This window comes from Pezoporus wallicus, unplaced genomic scaffold, assembly GCF_028554395.1.
Source record: "Pezoporus wallicus isolate ANWC-B61680 ecotype Strahan unplaced genomic scaffold, APGP_CSIRO_Pwel_v1 contig_8188, whole genome shotgun sequence".
In the NCBI taxonomy this organism is placed as follows: domain Eukaryota; kingdom Metazoa; phylum Chordata; class Aves; order Psittaciformes; family Psittacidae; genus Pezoporus; species Pezoporus wallicus.
Genome location: NW_026640104.1, coordinates 324,445 through 338,175, shown reverse-complemented (window position 1 = coordinate 338,175; position 13,731 = coordinate 324,445). Strand labels below are relative to the sequence as shown.

The following is a 13,731-nucleotide window of genomic DNA, read 5'->3' as shown; positions in this document are numbered from 1 at the left end:
CCTGGATTAACCAGCAGTCTAGAGGTTAGTGTGCTTCTCTGGCAGCTCAGGTTGTTGGGGGGGGGGTTCCTTGGTGGTTTGGGCTTATTTTGGGGGAGTCTGTTGTTTGAATCTTGGTCTTTAAACCTGAACGGGAGTGAGAGCCTGGATTGATAGTTGGCTCTCTCCCTTCTGATCCGTTTTTGGGTCTTGGCAAGCAAATTGAGTGAAGGGTGAACTGGAGTCTCAGTTTTCAGCCTCATGGCCCCTGTGCAACTGCTGACTCTTGGGAGTTAGAAAGAGGTTTGGCTACAGAAAATAGTGGGGATGGCACAGGTGACAGACATGAGAAAACCCTTACTCTTACTTTGTTGAGCTGCTGCAAATAGGGCTGCTTCTCAATAGAGAATTAGAAGTAGTCCATTTACTTAAAGATGGCTTTAAGATCACTTTTCTCTTTCCTCGGTTCAGCATTACATTGCTCTCTTATGAAGCAAGTATCTGAAATAGTCTTTATGTTTGAAGGAATTTCTGAATTTAGGAAGTCTTATATTAGAACTGATTTTGTTAACACCACGTCTTGTTGATGGTGTATTCTGGTAATTTGTAGAGTGGTTTGTGTTGGAAAGGACCTTAAAGCTCATCCAGCTCCAACCCCTGCCACGGGCAGGGACACCTTCCACTAGAGCAGCTTGCTCCAAGCCCCTGTGTCCAACCTGGCCTTGAACACTGCCAGGGATGGGGCAGCCACAGCTTCTCTGGGCACCCTGTGCCAGCGCCTCAGCACCCTCACAGGGAAGAGCTTCTGCCTAATGTCTTATTTAAATCCACCCTCACAACCTACCCAGCTGAGGAATGCATTCAGCATGAATGGTCTTGATATGAAGCATGGTACAGAAATCGGAGATTTCCAGGGACTCTAGAAGACATTAGGGTGTTGTGCCCCCTACCCAGTGATTTACAAAGCACACATAGTGTGTGTGTAATTTCTCTTTAATTCAGTTTGAATTGAGTACCCTGAATGTTAACTGCAAAGTTCAGTTAGTAGCAGTGGTGGTGAACTGAAGAGAAACTTTGTGTTCTGTACCTCTTCCAACACTGTTTTAAACCATATTTTGAGTAAAAAAACAAATCCCAAACTCAGTATTTATTAAAAAAAAACCTTTTAATAGATCTGTTTCTTGGGTCCAGTAGTTTGTTTTTAAGGTAAGGTAAAAAGGGAGATACAAAAGTCAAACTGGGAATGACTGACTTTCCCTCAGTACTGCTGATCAAATGAAACTCCAGTGAGCATGTTATGCCTGGTATTTCATCAAGGGTCCTCAGCACCACTTCAGAGCTGCCTTTTGGTATGCTGTATCTTCCAACTAGTTTGGATGGTGGAAAGGGTCTAGGAGGTGAGGTAAGTGTAAGTATGTTCATAGTATTATGTTTAAATAAAGAAATCTAAGTTTGTTGGTGTGCAGTTATGGTCTGCAGTTATGTTAGGTCTGTATCAGATTAGATAAACTGTTAAATAAGGTAGCTCGGTCCAGAATAGCTCATTCATCAGCTAAAATTAATTGCATTGTGTTATGTTTCCTCTTCAGGAGTTGTAGAAGGGGATTTAGCTGCTGTTGAAGCTTACAAGTCATCAGGAGGAGACATTGCCCGGCAGCTGACCGCAGATGAAGTGCGCCTCCTCAATCGCCCCTCTGCTTTCGATGTGGGCTACACGCTGGTGCATCTGGCCATACGCTTCCAGAGGCAAGACATGCTGGCAATTCTGCTGACAGAGGTGAGTTACTCTGTCCTTGCACATCTTTAGTAAGAGCCTCATGTAACGGCACTGTTTTTTGCAGCCAGTGACATGTAACTCTCTGTTAGAGGATAGAGCCTAATACTGTTAGAATACATGAGCTGCTGCTTTGTGCCTTTGATGCTTCTCCTTAAGAAGCGAGTTTAGGACTGGAGGTATGTGGTGGTCTTGAGGCTGTTCAGTTTTCTCATCAATGAGCACTCTTGGCACACGTTTTGACCTCGCTGGTGGTGGAAGTGAGCTATTGTGAGGCTTCCTGTGCTTTGGGTGGGGGAGAGGAAATGCTCTGAGAGCAAAACACTGACATCAATGGCAGCATGGGGCTTTCTGAGTTTCGTTAACGAATAAGTCTACCTGATCTGTCTTCCCTGGATTTCTTGGGAGCTTCTCTTCCAGAGAAAGGCTTTGTGAAATTGCTGATTTTCCCCACTCTGCGATTTTATGGTTCCTTTCTGTGGTCTCTTGGTTCTTGCACATTCCATTTCCTTGTATATTTTGGGATGGTCCACCTCGCTTCTGGTGGTCTGTGCCCTCTTACTGGGCCCATAAGTAATTCTGTTACCTTCTTTTTGTCTGTTTTCTTCATCTTGCACTCTGGTTCCTCTGCTCATTGGAGCCAGGTTTTTATTCTGCCTCCTTTCCTTTTTTGATGCTTAATGCAGTTCTGAAAGCATTAAAAAATGTAACATGCCCAAGAAGTGCATAAGGATGATGGAATGCAAGGGGTTAACTAATTAAAAAGGGTAAATGAAGCAAGACAAATGTAACTAAATCTTTGAGAAGAGTGTATATATTTATATATGGCTAATATCAGTAATTTTGTGCTGTTTACATAGCTCTCTGGATGGATGGATGGAGTTCTACATTTAGGAACAGCTTGATTTGCTGAAATAGCATCTTACAGAGGTTTCTGTCTGGTTTTTGTCTCAGTTTCTAGGAATATATCCCATATATTACATCCATAATACATACCATTTATTTAGTATGTATTTTGTAGCAGCTTAGCAGTGTTTGAGCCACGTGATGCTTTGCTTTGCTAGGATATTTATTAGTGAAAATAAGTATATTAAAGGGTGTTCTAATACATCTAGTGTCATCCTGTGTCACTTCACTGTGTCACTGAATGAATTCCTGCTGCCAGTAATGAGAAGGCTGAGTGGAGACCTCGGGGCAGCTTCCAGTATCTGAAAGGAGCCTACAGGGGTGCTGAAGAGGGACTCTTCATTAGGGACTGCAGTGACAGGACAAGGGGTGGTGGGTTTAAACTGAAACAGGGGAAGATCAGTTTAGATGTAAGGAAGAAGTTCTTCCCCGTGAGGGTGCTGGCACAGGGTGCCCAGAGAGGCTTTGGCTGCTCCATCCCTGGCAGTGTTCAGGGTGAGGTTGGACACAGGGGCTTGGAGCAAGCTGCTCTAGTGGAAGGTGTCCCTGCCCATGGCAGGGGGTTGGAACTGAATGGTCCTTTCAAACTGAAACCATTCTATGATTAGAAGCTGGAGAAACATCAGCTACATGATGAATGAGACATTGATTCACTGACAGTCACTAAATATTTACTCTTTCAGGGTAGCAATGTTTATCCCTCTGTTGCATTACTAACAAAATCCTGTCTGCTGCTGGTGGTGAAGACCCCTAAATCTTTGCATTTAACTAGAAATAATACTGAGTGCAATAACTGTGTTGTGTTACAGGTATCCCAACATGCAGCCAAGTGCATTCCTGCCATGGTGTGTCCAGAGGTAACAGAACAAATTCGTCGTGAAATTGCTGCATCTCTTCATCAGCGAAAGGGAGACTTTGCTTGCTATTTTCTGACTGACCTTGTAACATTTACATTACCTGCAGGTACTTACTAAAGTCTTACTACTAATGGAAGCTACTTCTCATCACCTAGTTGGGAATTGCTTGGTTTAGATGTATTCTTCGACTGTCTGATGGTATTTTGTGTGTATAGCTTTTATTTATTAAGTTTTAACAGTGTAGGTCAGATCTAGTAGTTGAATTTGCTTGTTAATGTACAGTATATGTACACTTCAGCCTATATCTTATTACTGTGAATATATGTTGTTCTCTTTAGACACAAAGAACTTGAAGAAAATTAGTGTATTTTATGGGCAGGCTGTGTTTAAAGTTTAGACCGGAGCCCAAACCTTTCTGGACTCTAATGTGATGTCTCATGTAGTCACTGACACTTCTGTGTCAGCTTTCATCCTTTTGCATTTGTACCAGGCTATAGCAGTAGCACTATTTGAATACTTTTTAAGTACTCTACAATCAAGAGTCTGTCTGTTAAACAAAGAGCTATTAGAAGGCTTTTCATCTTCAATAGCCATTTCTTTTAATACAAATGCTACCAGTGATAAGAAAATGTGTAAATGCAATCTGTACTAATCAGAACATTAGTGTTCTTTATAAAGCAGTAGCATTGTAAGAATTGTGTTTGGAACCTTTTTGGTTGAGTGTTGCCTTATCTCCTCCTCCTCAAAAAGTCTGGATAATATTTACCACTTGTCTACCAACTCTCTGACTGTGGTGCTCTATTCAGTCTTATTCTGTGGGTCATGTATGAGAGGCAGACAGTGTGGGTGTACAAAGTGTTTAGAGACTTAACACTTCATTGCTGTTCGGGGGAGAGAAGGGAAAGGGGCAGAAGCATTATTTCATAGCACTCAGGAGAAATGTTGCTTTCACCACAACAGAGGGATTTTAGTGTTTAAGAGACACATCTTAAACCACTGTGCAGCCTTTCAATGCGTGTAATAGCATTTAAATAACAGGAATAAGAATGCTCAATGGCTTCTGTGCATCAAGACACTCAATGTGTTTTCACTTCCATCACACTTAATCACCTGAACATCTTTTGTAGTCAGCAGTTAGTTGGTCTTAAGACAGCATTTCCATGGATGGGAGTATAAATCCCACAATCCTGTTCATATACTACGTATATGATGTAGTTAAGAACCAGTTTCCACTTGATCTTTCAAATAAATGGATTGGATCCTCCCAAAGAGCCAATGCACGGGTGTTAGAGTGCAAAACTTCTAAGTTCATTGCTGGCCACTGTAAGCTGTTTTAGTTTAAAACCCTCAAATCAGTCTTCTAAAGAAACCCACCCCATGAACACCCTGCCTGCACCAAGTAGTGTGTGTTAGTAGCAACTCGTGTGCCTAAATGTGGGCTTTGCTTCTACAAGCGCATGGGGATTGGACATCTGAGCAGGACTGGCAGGTAGGACACTGGAATCGAGAGCTCTGTGTGCCCTTGAAATACCACTTAGAGCCCAGGTATTATCCCCTAGACTGCCCAAAGGGATACTAGATGTCCCTGTTTAACTATTTGATTTAATACCTTAACATCCATGTATTTAAGTTTCATAATCATGCTGAAGCTGGCAAAGTTTCTGTAGGTGCTGATCCTACCAAGCTTTTACTACTTAACCTGCATTGAAATGCAGGCCATGAGCAAACCTTCAGGTGTTTGTATTTTAGAATGTGTGACTGTGTGGTGTGTTACATGATACAAGAATCACAAAGGAGTTTTGCCTGTTACAGAGTTTTCAGAGGTAGATCCATAGTTGCAGTTTCTCCCTGAAGACATCTTGCAACAGTTGTCAGAAGTGGCATTTTCCATGTTATACTTCAAGAGTTTCCCCTTTCCTTGTTTTCTAACCTGCAAGCTGTGGCCTGTAAACCATTGGGGTTCTCTGAAGTGTTCCATTGAAGTCTGTGTGAAGTGCCTCAGGAAGTGTATGTTCTGTCCAAGAACAAGGCTGTTGGCAAGCTCTGCCTGTCCTCCTCTTCCCAGGGAGGGGAAGCCATTCAGATGGGTGGAAAACTAGTGTTTAGGATTGAAGCTGTCCTAAATATAGTAGGGTTGAAAATACTTCTTTTTCCACCTCCAAGTGGTTCTCTGCTTCCTCCTTCAGAGAACTCCATTCTTGTCCTATGTGTGCTGTGCCCATCCTTTCTGCATAAAAGGTACGACAGTCAGTCTGAGGTACAGTTCTACTTCAGTGTGCTCTCTGAAGCCTGTGTTCACAAGTGACAGGTCTGAAATAATAGCAGCTTTTCAGAGGAGGCATTAGGGATGATAGGGTGCAAGCTGTTGCATAAGTTCCCCTGAGCATCAGCTGGTAATGTGCCTCTTTTATAGTAACATGAAGTGACTTTTGTATTTGCTTTCTATTTTCCAGACATTGAAGACTTGCCACCCACAGTCCAAGAAAAGCTATTTGACGAAGTACTTGATAGAGACGTTCAGAAAGGTAAGTGCTCTGAGAACAGCTCGAAGCCCTCCTTGCTTTGCAATAGAGATCTCTGTTACTAAAAAAACCTCAGTGTGTGTGACTTTGTTGCCTCAATTTGCTTTAAATGTAGATTTGATGCTTTCAATTTTGTCTTCACTCTGGACTTATTTAATACTTACAGGCTATTTATGAGGCAGAGAGAGAATGGAGCCTGTGTAAATTATGTTTGTAGTATATCTTTGAATTGGAAAGATCTTTAAAGCTTTAGTTTTAAGCTTTTACATTTTGAAGATGCTAACAAATCTTTCCAGTTCAATAACAGCCCTCAAACAAATGACATGATGCTTTGCTTAAGGCTGCGGTTTGGTTTTGGGGCTTTTGCCTTCTTTTCTAAACAGTATTTAGCCCAAGGAATGCCTTTAACCATTGTAGTATTTTTGTAGTAGGAAGGAAAATTTAAGTTTAATGACTGTAAATGGGTAATTTGTTGAGTGCTTATATTCACTGAGAGTTCAAATGCATATAGGTTTTAAGAGAGGGTCTTGTCACGTTGCAGAGCTAGAAGAGGAATCTCCCATTATTAACTGGTCGCTGGAGCTGGGTACGCGCTTGGACAGCCGGTTATACGCACTTTGGAACCGCACTGCAGGGGACTGCCTGCTTGATTCAGTGCTGCAGGCCACGTGGGGCATCTACGACAAGGACTCAGTGCTGCGGAAGGCTCTTCACGACAGTTTACACGACTGTTCACATTGGTGAGTGGTGATGTGTCAGCTTTAAAGGCAGCTTCCTGCGTAGCACAGGAATTGGTAGCAGTACAATATTACAAAGGAACACCACCACCACTGCCCAGTTTACCTCAGACATTGAGTCACAGTGTGATTCATGTAGTAATGTAGATGTAGCTTGTTTCTAAATGAGAGCACTGGAAACTTGGATGTTCTGAACTTGGTGACAGCAGTGTGTGATATAAGGAAGAAGTTGGATGGGGCTTGGAGCAACCGGGTCTAGTGGAAGGCATCCCTGCCCATGGTAGGGGGCCGGAACTGGATGATCTTAAGGTCCTTCCCAACCCAAACCATTCTATGATTCAGCAAATAGAATTTAAACCAGAGTAAAACATTTTGTACTTGTCAAGAGTGCACTAATCACAATTATTAAGATTGGAATTTCCTTATACTCGCAATGTAAATCATGCACGTGTCATGCCCTGGGGGAAGCTTTGCAGAAGATTGTTAATAGTAGATAGCCTTTTATTCCTGCCTAAACTTTTCCAGTATTTTCATTCCATCTGCTTAGTTACAGCTTTATTTGGTGTTGCTCTTTTTGTTGTTCTTCTGTCTGCTGTAATAATGGCAGAAAAGCACAGAGCATTGACATTTAACTGCTGCTGTCACGTGGCCATGGAATTAAATTATTGTTCTGTAAAACAACTTTGTTGGTGACCTTCTTTAGTCCAGTGCTGTGATTTGCCTCTGCTGGAGGAAAAATTCCTGCCGTTGGACCCCCAGAGGTATCCAGCAGCTCTCAAGTGTGTAATGGGACTAAGGGAAGAGTTTGATAAGGACTAATAGAGAGAGGTTCTCCTCCCCCTCTACTCCGCCTTGGTGAGGCCGCATCTGGAATATTGTGTCCAGTTCTGGGCCCCACAGTTCAAGAAGGACAGGGAATTGCTTGAAAGAGTCCAGCGCAGAGCTACAAAGGTGATTAAGGGAATGGAACATCTCTCTTATGAGGAGAGGCTGAGGGAGCTGGGACTCTTCAGCTTGGAGAAGAGGAGACTGAGGGGTGACCTCATCAATGTTTACAAATATGTAAAGGGCGAGTGTCAGGATGATGGAGCTGGTTTTTTTTCAGTGATGTCCAGTGATAGGACAAGGGGCAATGGGTGTAAACTGGAGCATAGGAGTTTCCATGGGAACATCAGGAAAAATTTCTTTACTGTGAGAGTGACAGAGCACTGGAACAGGTTGCCCAGGGGGGTTGTGGAGTCTCCTACGTTGGAGATATTTAAAGCCCACTTGGACAAGTTCCTGTGTGATGTACTCTAGGTTACCCTGCTCTTGCAGGAGGGTTGGACTAGATGATCTTTTGAGGTCCCTTCCAACCCTTAGGATTCTGTGATTCTGTAATAATGTGAGAGACAGGTGGTTTGGTTTTCTTATGTTCTTATGCCAAGTGAGTCCAGAGGAGGCCTTGGAGATGCTGTGAGGGCTGGAGCAGCTCTGCTCTGGAGCCAGGCTGAGAGAGCTGGGCTGGGTCAGCCTGGAGAAGAGAAGACTCCTGAAGGGGAGACCTGAGAGCAGCTCCAGTGCCTAAAGGGGCTCGATGAAACCCAGAGAGGAGCTTTGGACAAGGGCCTGTAGGGACAGGCCAAGGGGAGTGGCTTTAACCTGCCAGAGGGGAGACTGAGATGAGCTCTTAGGCACAAGCTCTTCCCTGTGAGGGTGCTGAGGTGCTGGCACAGGGTGCCCAGAGAAGCTGTGGCTGCCCCATCCCTGGCAGTGTTCAAGGCCAGGTAGGACAGGCCTTGGAGCAAGCTGCTCTAGTGGAAGGTGCCCCTGCCTGTAGCAGGAGGTTGGAACTGGATGAGCTTTAAGGTCCCTTCCAACCCAGAATACTCTGTGGTTATAGTTGAAGACAAGAGAAACACTATCAGCAGATATACTAGAGAAAGAGCAAGAGGACTGGCTCTATGTGCAGTGCAGGAGTAGCTTTTGTGATTGCTGTTCCCAGCTACCTGCTGTTTGGAGAAAACTCCCCAGATTAGCACCCAGAGCTGGATTCAAAGAAGTGGTGCTTTAGTAACAATTCTCCTGAGAATCTAAATGAATCTGTCACTATTTCAAAGCTGTTCAGAGTGGAGCACACATCTCAACCAGGCAGGAATGTCCCTGGCATCACAAGCAATTCCTCTGCAGACAGAACAGAAATTTATGATAGATCAGGTTTTGTTCTTTATGGTAACAGAACCAAGTGTGGTATCTAAAAACATGCTGCAAACTATGGAGATTTAAACCAATCTTTCAAATTGTTAGTGTTAACTGTTGTTGGCTTACTGCTGTATCTAACATAATCCTCATTATTTAGCGTGTGTTAAATCTAGGTAAGCTTTTTAGTTCATGGTCTAGACAGAATTTGCATTTTACTCTGAATTTACTTTATCTTTGTTGGTAGCACAGGCCTTTTTTAAACAGATTTATTTTTTCCTGTATAGTTGTTTGAATACAGTTGCCTACCTCCTGTCTGGATAAGCTTGTTTGCTGGCTTGCCATTGGAAGTATTAGTGCAGGTTTTAATACAGATGTCTATAGAGCTACATCCTTTATAACATCTGCTCTGTCTGCAGAGGCTGTTAGTGATGGGAATTGTTGAAGAATCAGCTGACATGTTGGTGTTGATACCAGGAACAGACTCAAGTCAGTTCCTTTCAAAAAGTCCGGATTGAAGGTGTGAGAAGTCTTTAAGTTCTGTTGTGAGTTCATGGACTCACAGAATCCTAGAATGGTTGGTCTTGGAAAGGACCTTAAAGCTCATCCAGTTCCAGCCCCCTGCCGCAGGCAGGGACACCTTCCACTAGAGTGGGTTGCTTGAAGCCCCTGTGTCCAGCCTGGCCTTTAGCACTGCCAGGGATGGGGCACTGATCATCCTGTGCATCCTGTACTTGCTGTATAGATTCCATATGGGATGATCCGTTTACTTCTAATTTTGTGGGCTTGGACATGTAGCAGATAGGAAGTGATATTATCATCACTAGCTTGAATCATAGGTGTTGAAGGAATAGGCTCTTAAATGCAGTCACTAGTCTCAACAAGAGTATGCTTTGACTTTCATCTTGTGGAATTGATCTTCAAAGCCTTCACAAGATGCTTAAAAATGTTTTTTTTTTATAGTCAGACACAGAACATTCATGTACCTCGTTTGGCTGCTTTTTGTTACTTTTGTTTAGATGCTGAACAAAGGAGAATCTATTTTCTAGAGACATTCCAGTGTCTGGTACCCAGAGGAAGCTCAGTAGTGCAGTTCCCAGGGGCTCTGGTCTGTGGAGCCTTTTCCAACTCACCTTTGAAATCACTACACTACTTTAGTTTATGCATAAGTGTGTTCTTTGTCCCTTTTTGTATTCTGCCATTAGCTTCTGGTGGAGAAGAGGCACATGCCCCAAGCTGGCTTTCAGATTTTACATTTTCTTCATTACAGATGCATTCGGTTCACTTGTGTTAAACCTGAAAACTCTCTTTTAAATGAGATTAAAACCTTGAGCTGTGACTTGTGTCTGCAAGGCTGTGAACATCTGTAGGTAACTGTGTCTATGGCTGACTAACTCAAAGAAGAAACTTCTTTAGGATTATGTTTTCACAGTAGTTCTTTTGGGCTTTTTCTTCAGTTCTTCCATTGTCTTTTCCTTTTTTCCTTGTGTGCTCTTGCTCTCTGTGTCCTCCTTTCAGGAGACCTGACATTTGATTCATTTAGCACAAGGTGTTTGCTTAGAGATTTCCTGGGGGAAACAGGCAAGATAACTCTCAGCTGCAAAGAGGGAAGCAGTTGATGTATTTGGCTAGGAACTGGAATGTGGATCCAGAAGATTCCCTGTGGATGAATTACAGTGAGTGAGCACATAGACCTGTCAAAATGTCTTACTAATGGGTCTTTTAAGCCATGCAGAGGTTTGAGTTCTACTTGGGAAGCCAACCTGGTTGGTGATGGCTGTTCCATGCGCCAGGGTTTTAGGATAATAACATCTTTACTGAAAGCAGAGGAAAGGTTTTTTCCACACACACTCCCTGCTTGTTAATTTTGTCAGATTTTAATTAAATGAGTTCATTTCAATGACTTTCTTTAATAAGCTGAACTTCAGAATGGTTTCTTTGTGTTCACAGTAAAGGCCATTGTTTCCGAGTTGGCTTAGCACTCTTCACTAAATCCATGTTCCCAGTGTGAAGTTGTGGCCTTTCTATAGTGCAGTGATCAGCCTGAGTTTAAAACTCTAGAAAGCCAGAAGCTGCTTTTTAATGTGTAGGTTATTTTTCTTTGGAATTGATTAAGGAATATAAAACACTGGGACTAAGCTAGTGTACAAAAATGATAATTTTAACTGAAATCTAGAAGTCTTGTGACTTTAATCAGTCTAAACCTGATCAATCCCGTTTGCTATATCGTTTCTTATTTATGCTGCTTTATAACTGTTCCATATGATGTGAAATGACCATGCTCTTTGCTCCAAAACCTGATATAAACCGGCTTCGGCCTTCAAACCATGTTTGAAGTTGATAGAATCCTAGAATGGCTTGGGTTGGAAAGGACCTTAAGATCATTCAGTTCCAAACCCCTGCCACGGGCAGGGATGCCTCATGCTAGACCATGTCGCCCAAGGCTCTGTCCAGCCTGGCCTTGAGCACTGCCAGGAACGGAGCATTTACATGAGTACTTTGGAGTTAACTGGCTCATGATATGGTCAGCAATAGAAAGTACTTGTACTGTTTGTGTGAGCAGAATAAGCAGTTCCTCTTATGTGAAATAGGGCATCTGAGTTATGTTCCCTGTGCATCAACACTTACATAAGCCTAAATAAGGCTTCAAAAGACCTATTACGAGGAGTACCAAACTAGCCAGAAGCCTGTTAGGAGCTGGCATCTATTGCAGTGTGTTTGCTGTAGGCATTGTGACCCCAAGTGATTTCTTCAATGAGAATTACCAAGTGGAGTCTCCTGAAGGTTAAAAATAAAACAATCCAGTTTTCCTGACATATACGCTCTCTTTCTTTCCCTCTTCTTTATGGACTTGGGATAAAGGATTACAAGGGTTGAGTATTGCTATCACATGTATATGGTGACTGAGTAATTATTTTTCTGTACCCTTTTTCTCTCTCCCTAACTTTTCAGGTTCTACACACGCTGGAAAGAGTGGGAATCGTGGTATTCCCAAAGCTTTGGTTTACATTTCTCATTGCGAGAGGAACAGTGGCAGGAAGATTGGGCATTCATACTCTCTCTTGCGAGTCAGGTATGAAAACTGCTTCAGAAGATGGCTGTTAGATGGGCTGTTTTAATCTCTGAAGAGAAATTCTAACAACTTGAATTGTTCTTCATGTAATAAGAAAGAATTCCTCTTAAGCCAGCAATGTTAAAGCATGACTGGGTAGACTCTTCTGCCAGGATGGAAAGCTTCATTTAAAATCCTGGTTTTGGAGCTTACCATTAAGCAGTACAGTACAAAGTATGGGTCTTCTGGTGTCAGTATAGAATAAACAGATACAGAGTTATCTGTTTTGTGTTCTGATCCTAGTTCCTACACACTTACTATTAGAACATTCCTTCAAATCTAAGCTTACACTGCTTAAACTTCAGCAAGCTGCTATATTACATTCTCCTCCAAAAGGAGATTTACATTCCTGTAAGCTTCCAAATGTTGGGATATTTTTAGTCCTCCTTTTACGTATAACCATGATTTTAGTGCTTTTTTCTTGTGATTGGTTTTGGATGTGCTCTTTTCCTGTCATCAAAAGGTTATTTCCCTTAACCTGTCCTCTGAGTGAATTACTGTTATCTTTACTATTGCATTACATAGAATTTCACATCTAACTGGGGAATTAAATACATTAGATTGAATCTGGGCAATGGGACAAATAATTACTACTGACAGATTAAGTTCCTGTGCAAGCTGCAATGTTTTTGCTTTTTTCTAACTGATATGTAATAGTCTTCCAGTCTTTCATTTTCCCTGTCAAAGTTGCATCTCTCTTAAAAGCATTTTCTATCTCAAATTGGAGCCTGTATTTCAAAGTAAAAGATAAGTTCTGTTTCAAGTAATGTCTTTTCTTTGTGTTTGCTTCAGCCTGGAGCGAGTTTGGAGCAGACACACATTTTTGTACTTGCACATATTCTTAGAAGACCAATTATAGTTTATGGAGTAAAATACTATAAGAGTTTCCGAGGAGAAACATTAGGATATACCCGCTTTCAAGGTAAGCTTTTTGGTTTCAAATTCCCCTTTAAAAGAACTATAAATCATAAAGGAAGTTGAAAGGAGAGTGGCATTAAGCAACTGAGTGGAACAGAATGGGATTCTGTTGCAGGTAATATTCATTAGCTATTAAAAAGAACAAAACAGTCCCTTCAGACTTGCAGGTTTTCATTGTATAGTGGGAATGCTGCCTGTAGGCAGAGTAAAAATGTGTTTTGACTTCCACTCAACATGCTATTAGTCTATAATTTATATAAAATGCTGTGATTGTGAAAAACATATCAAAAATTGTCTGCTGTATGACACAAGAGCTTTGAATGAGATTTCAAATGCCATTCTGTTGTGGTACTAGTGGCTGTAAATGTTCATGGCAGGGAGTTGGAACTGGATGATCTTAAGGTCCTTTCCAACACAAACTGTTCTGTGATTGTATGATTCTGGAAACTACACTGCATTAAGCATTTCCTGAAGGAGGCTCATAAAGCTGGGAGTGAGGCAGGCAGAAGGACTTTGCACTGACAACTTTCTCACCAGAGAGATGGTGGTACCTGCTGGCTGTCATTTCCAGGGTGAAGGGCAGTGTCTCATCACTCCACAGCAGTGTGGGAGGTGACGGTGAAGTGGCCCTTAAGAGCAGCGAAAAGTAGCCACCCTTAAAACAAGGGGCAAGAAGGGTAGAGAAGGTAAAGTAGGGTAGAGAATGATAAAGATGAAGGGTTTTTTGGTAGTTGATTAAAGTAAGAGA

General features: G+C 42.2%; 1 protein-coding gene across 1 annotated transcript in view; it reads left to right on the top strand.

The window, feature by feature from the left end:
- ZRANB1 (zinc finger RANBP2-type containing 1) overlaps positions 1-13,731 on the top strand; it is a 48,149-nt gene that overhangs the window by 25,471 nt on the left and 8,947 nt on the right. The window contains exons 4-9 of the mRNA XM_057417349.1: positions 1,569-1,756; positions 3,469-3,622; positions 5,970-6,041; positions 6,580-6,778; positions 11,906-12,026; positions 12,858-12,987. Of these exons, the coding sequence (XP_057273332.1) occupies positions 1,569-1,756; positions 3,469-3,622; positions 5,970-6,041; positions 6,580-6,778; positions 11,906-12,026; positions 12,858-12,987 (864 nt within the window). The remainder of the gene's footprint in view (positions 1-1,568; positions 1,757-3,468; positions 3,623-5,969; positions 6,042-6,579; positions 6,779-11,905; positions 12,027-12,857; positions 12,988-13,731) is intronic.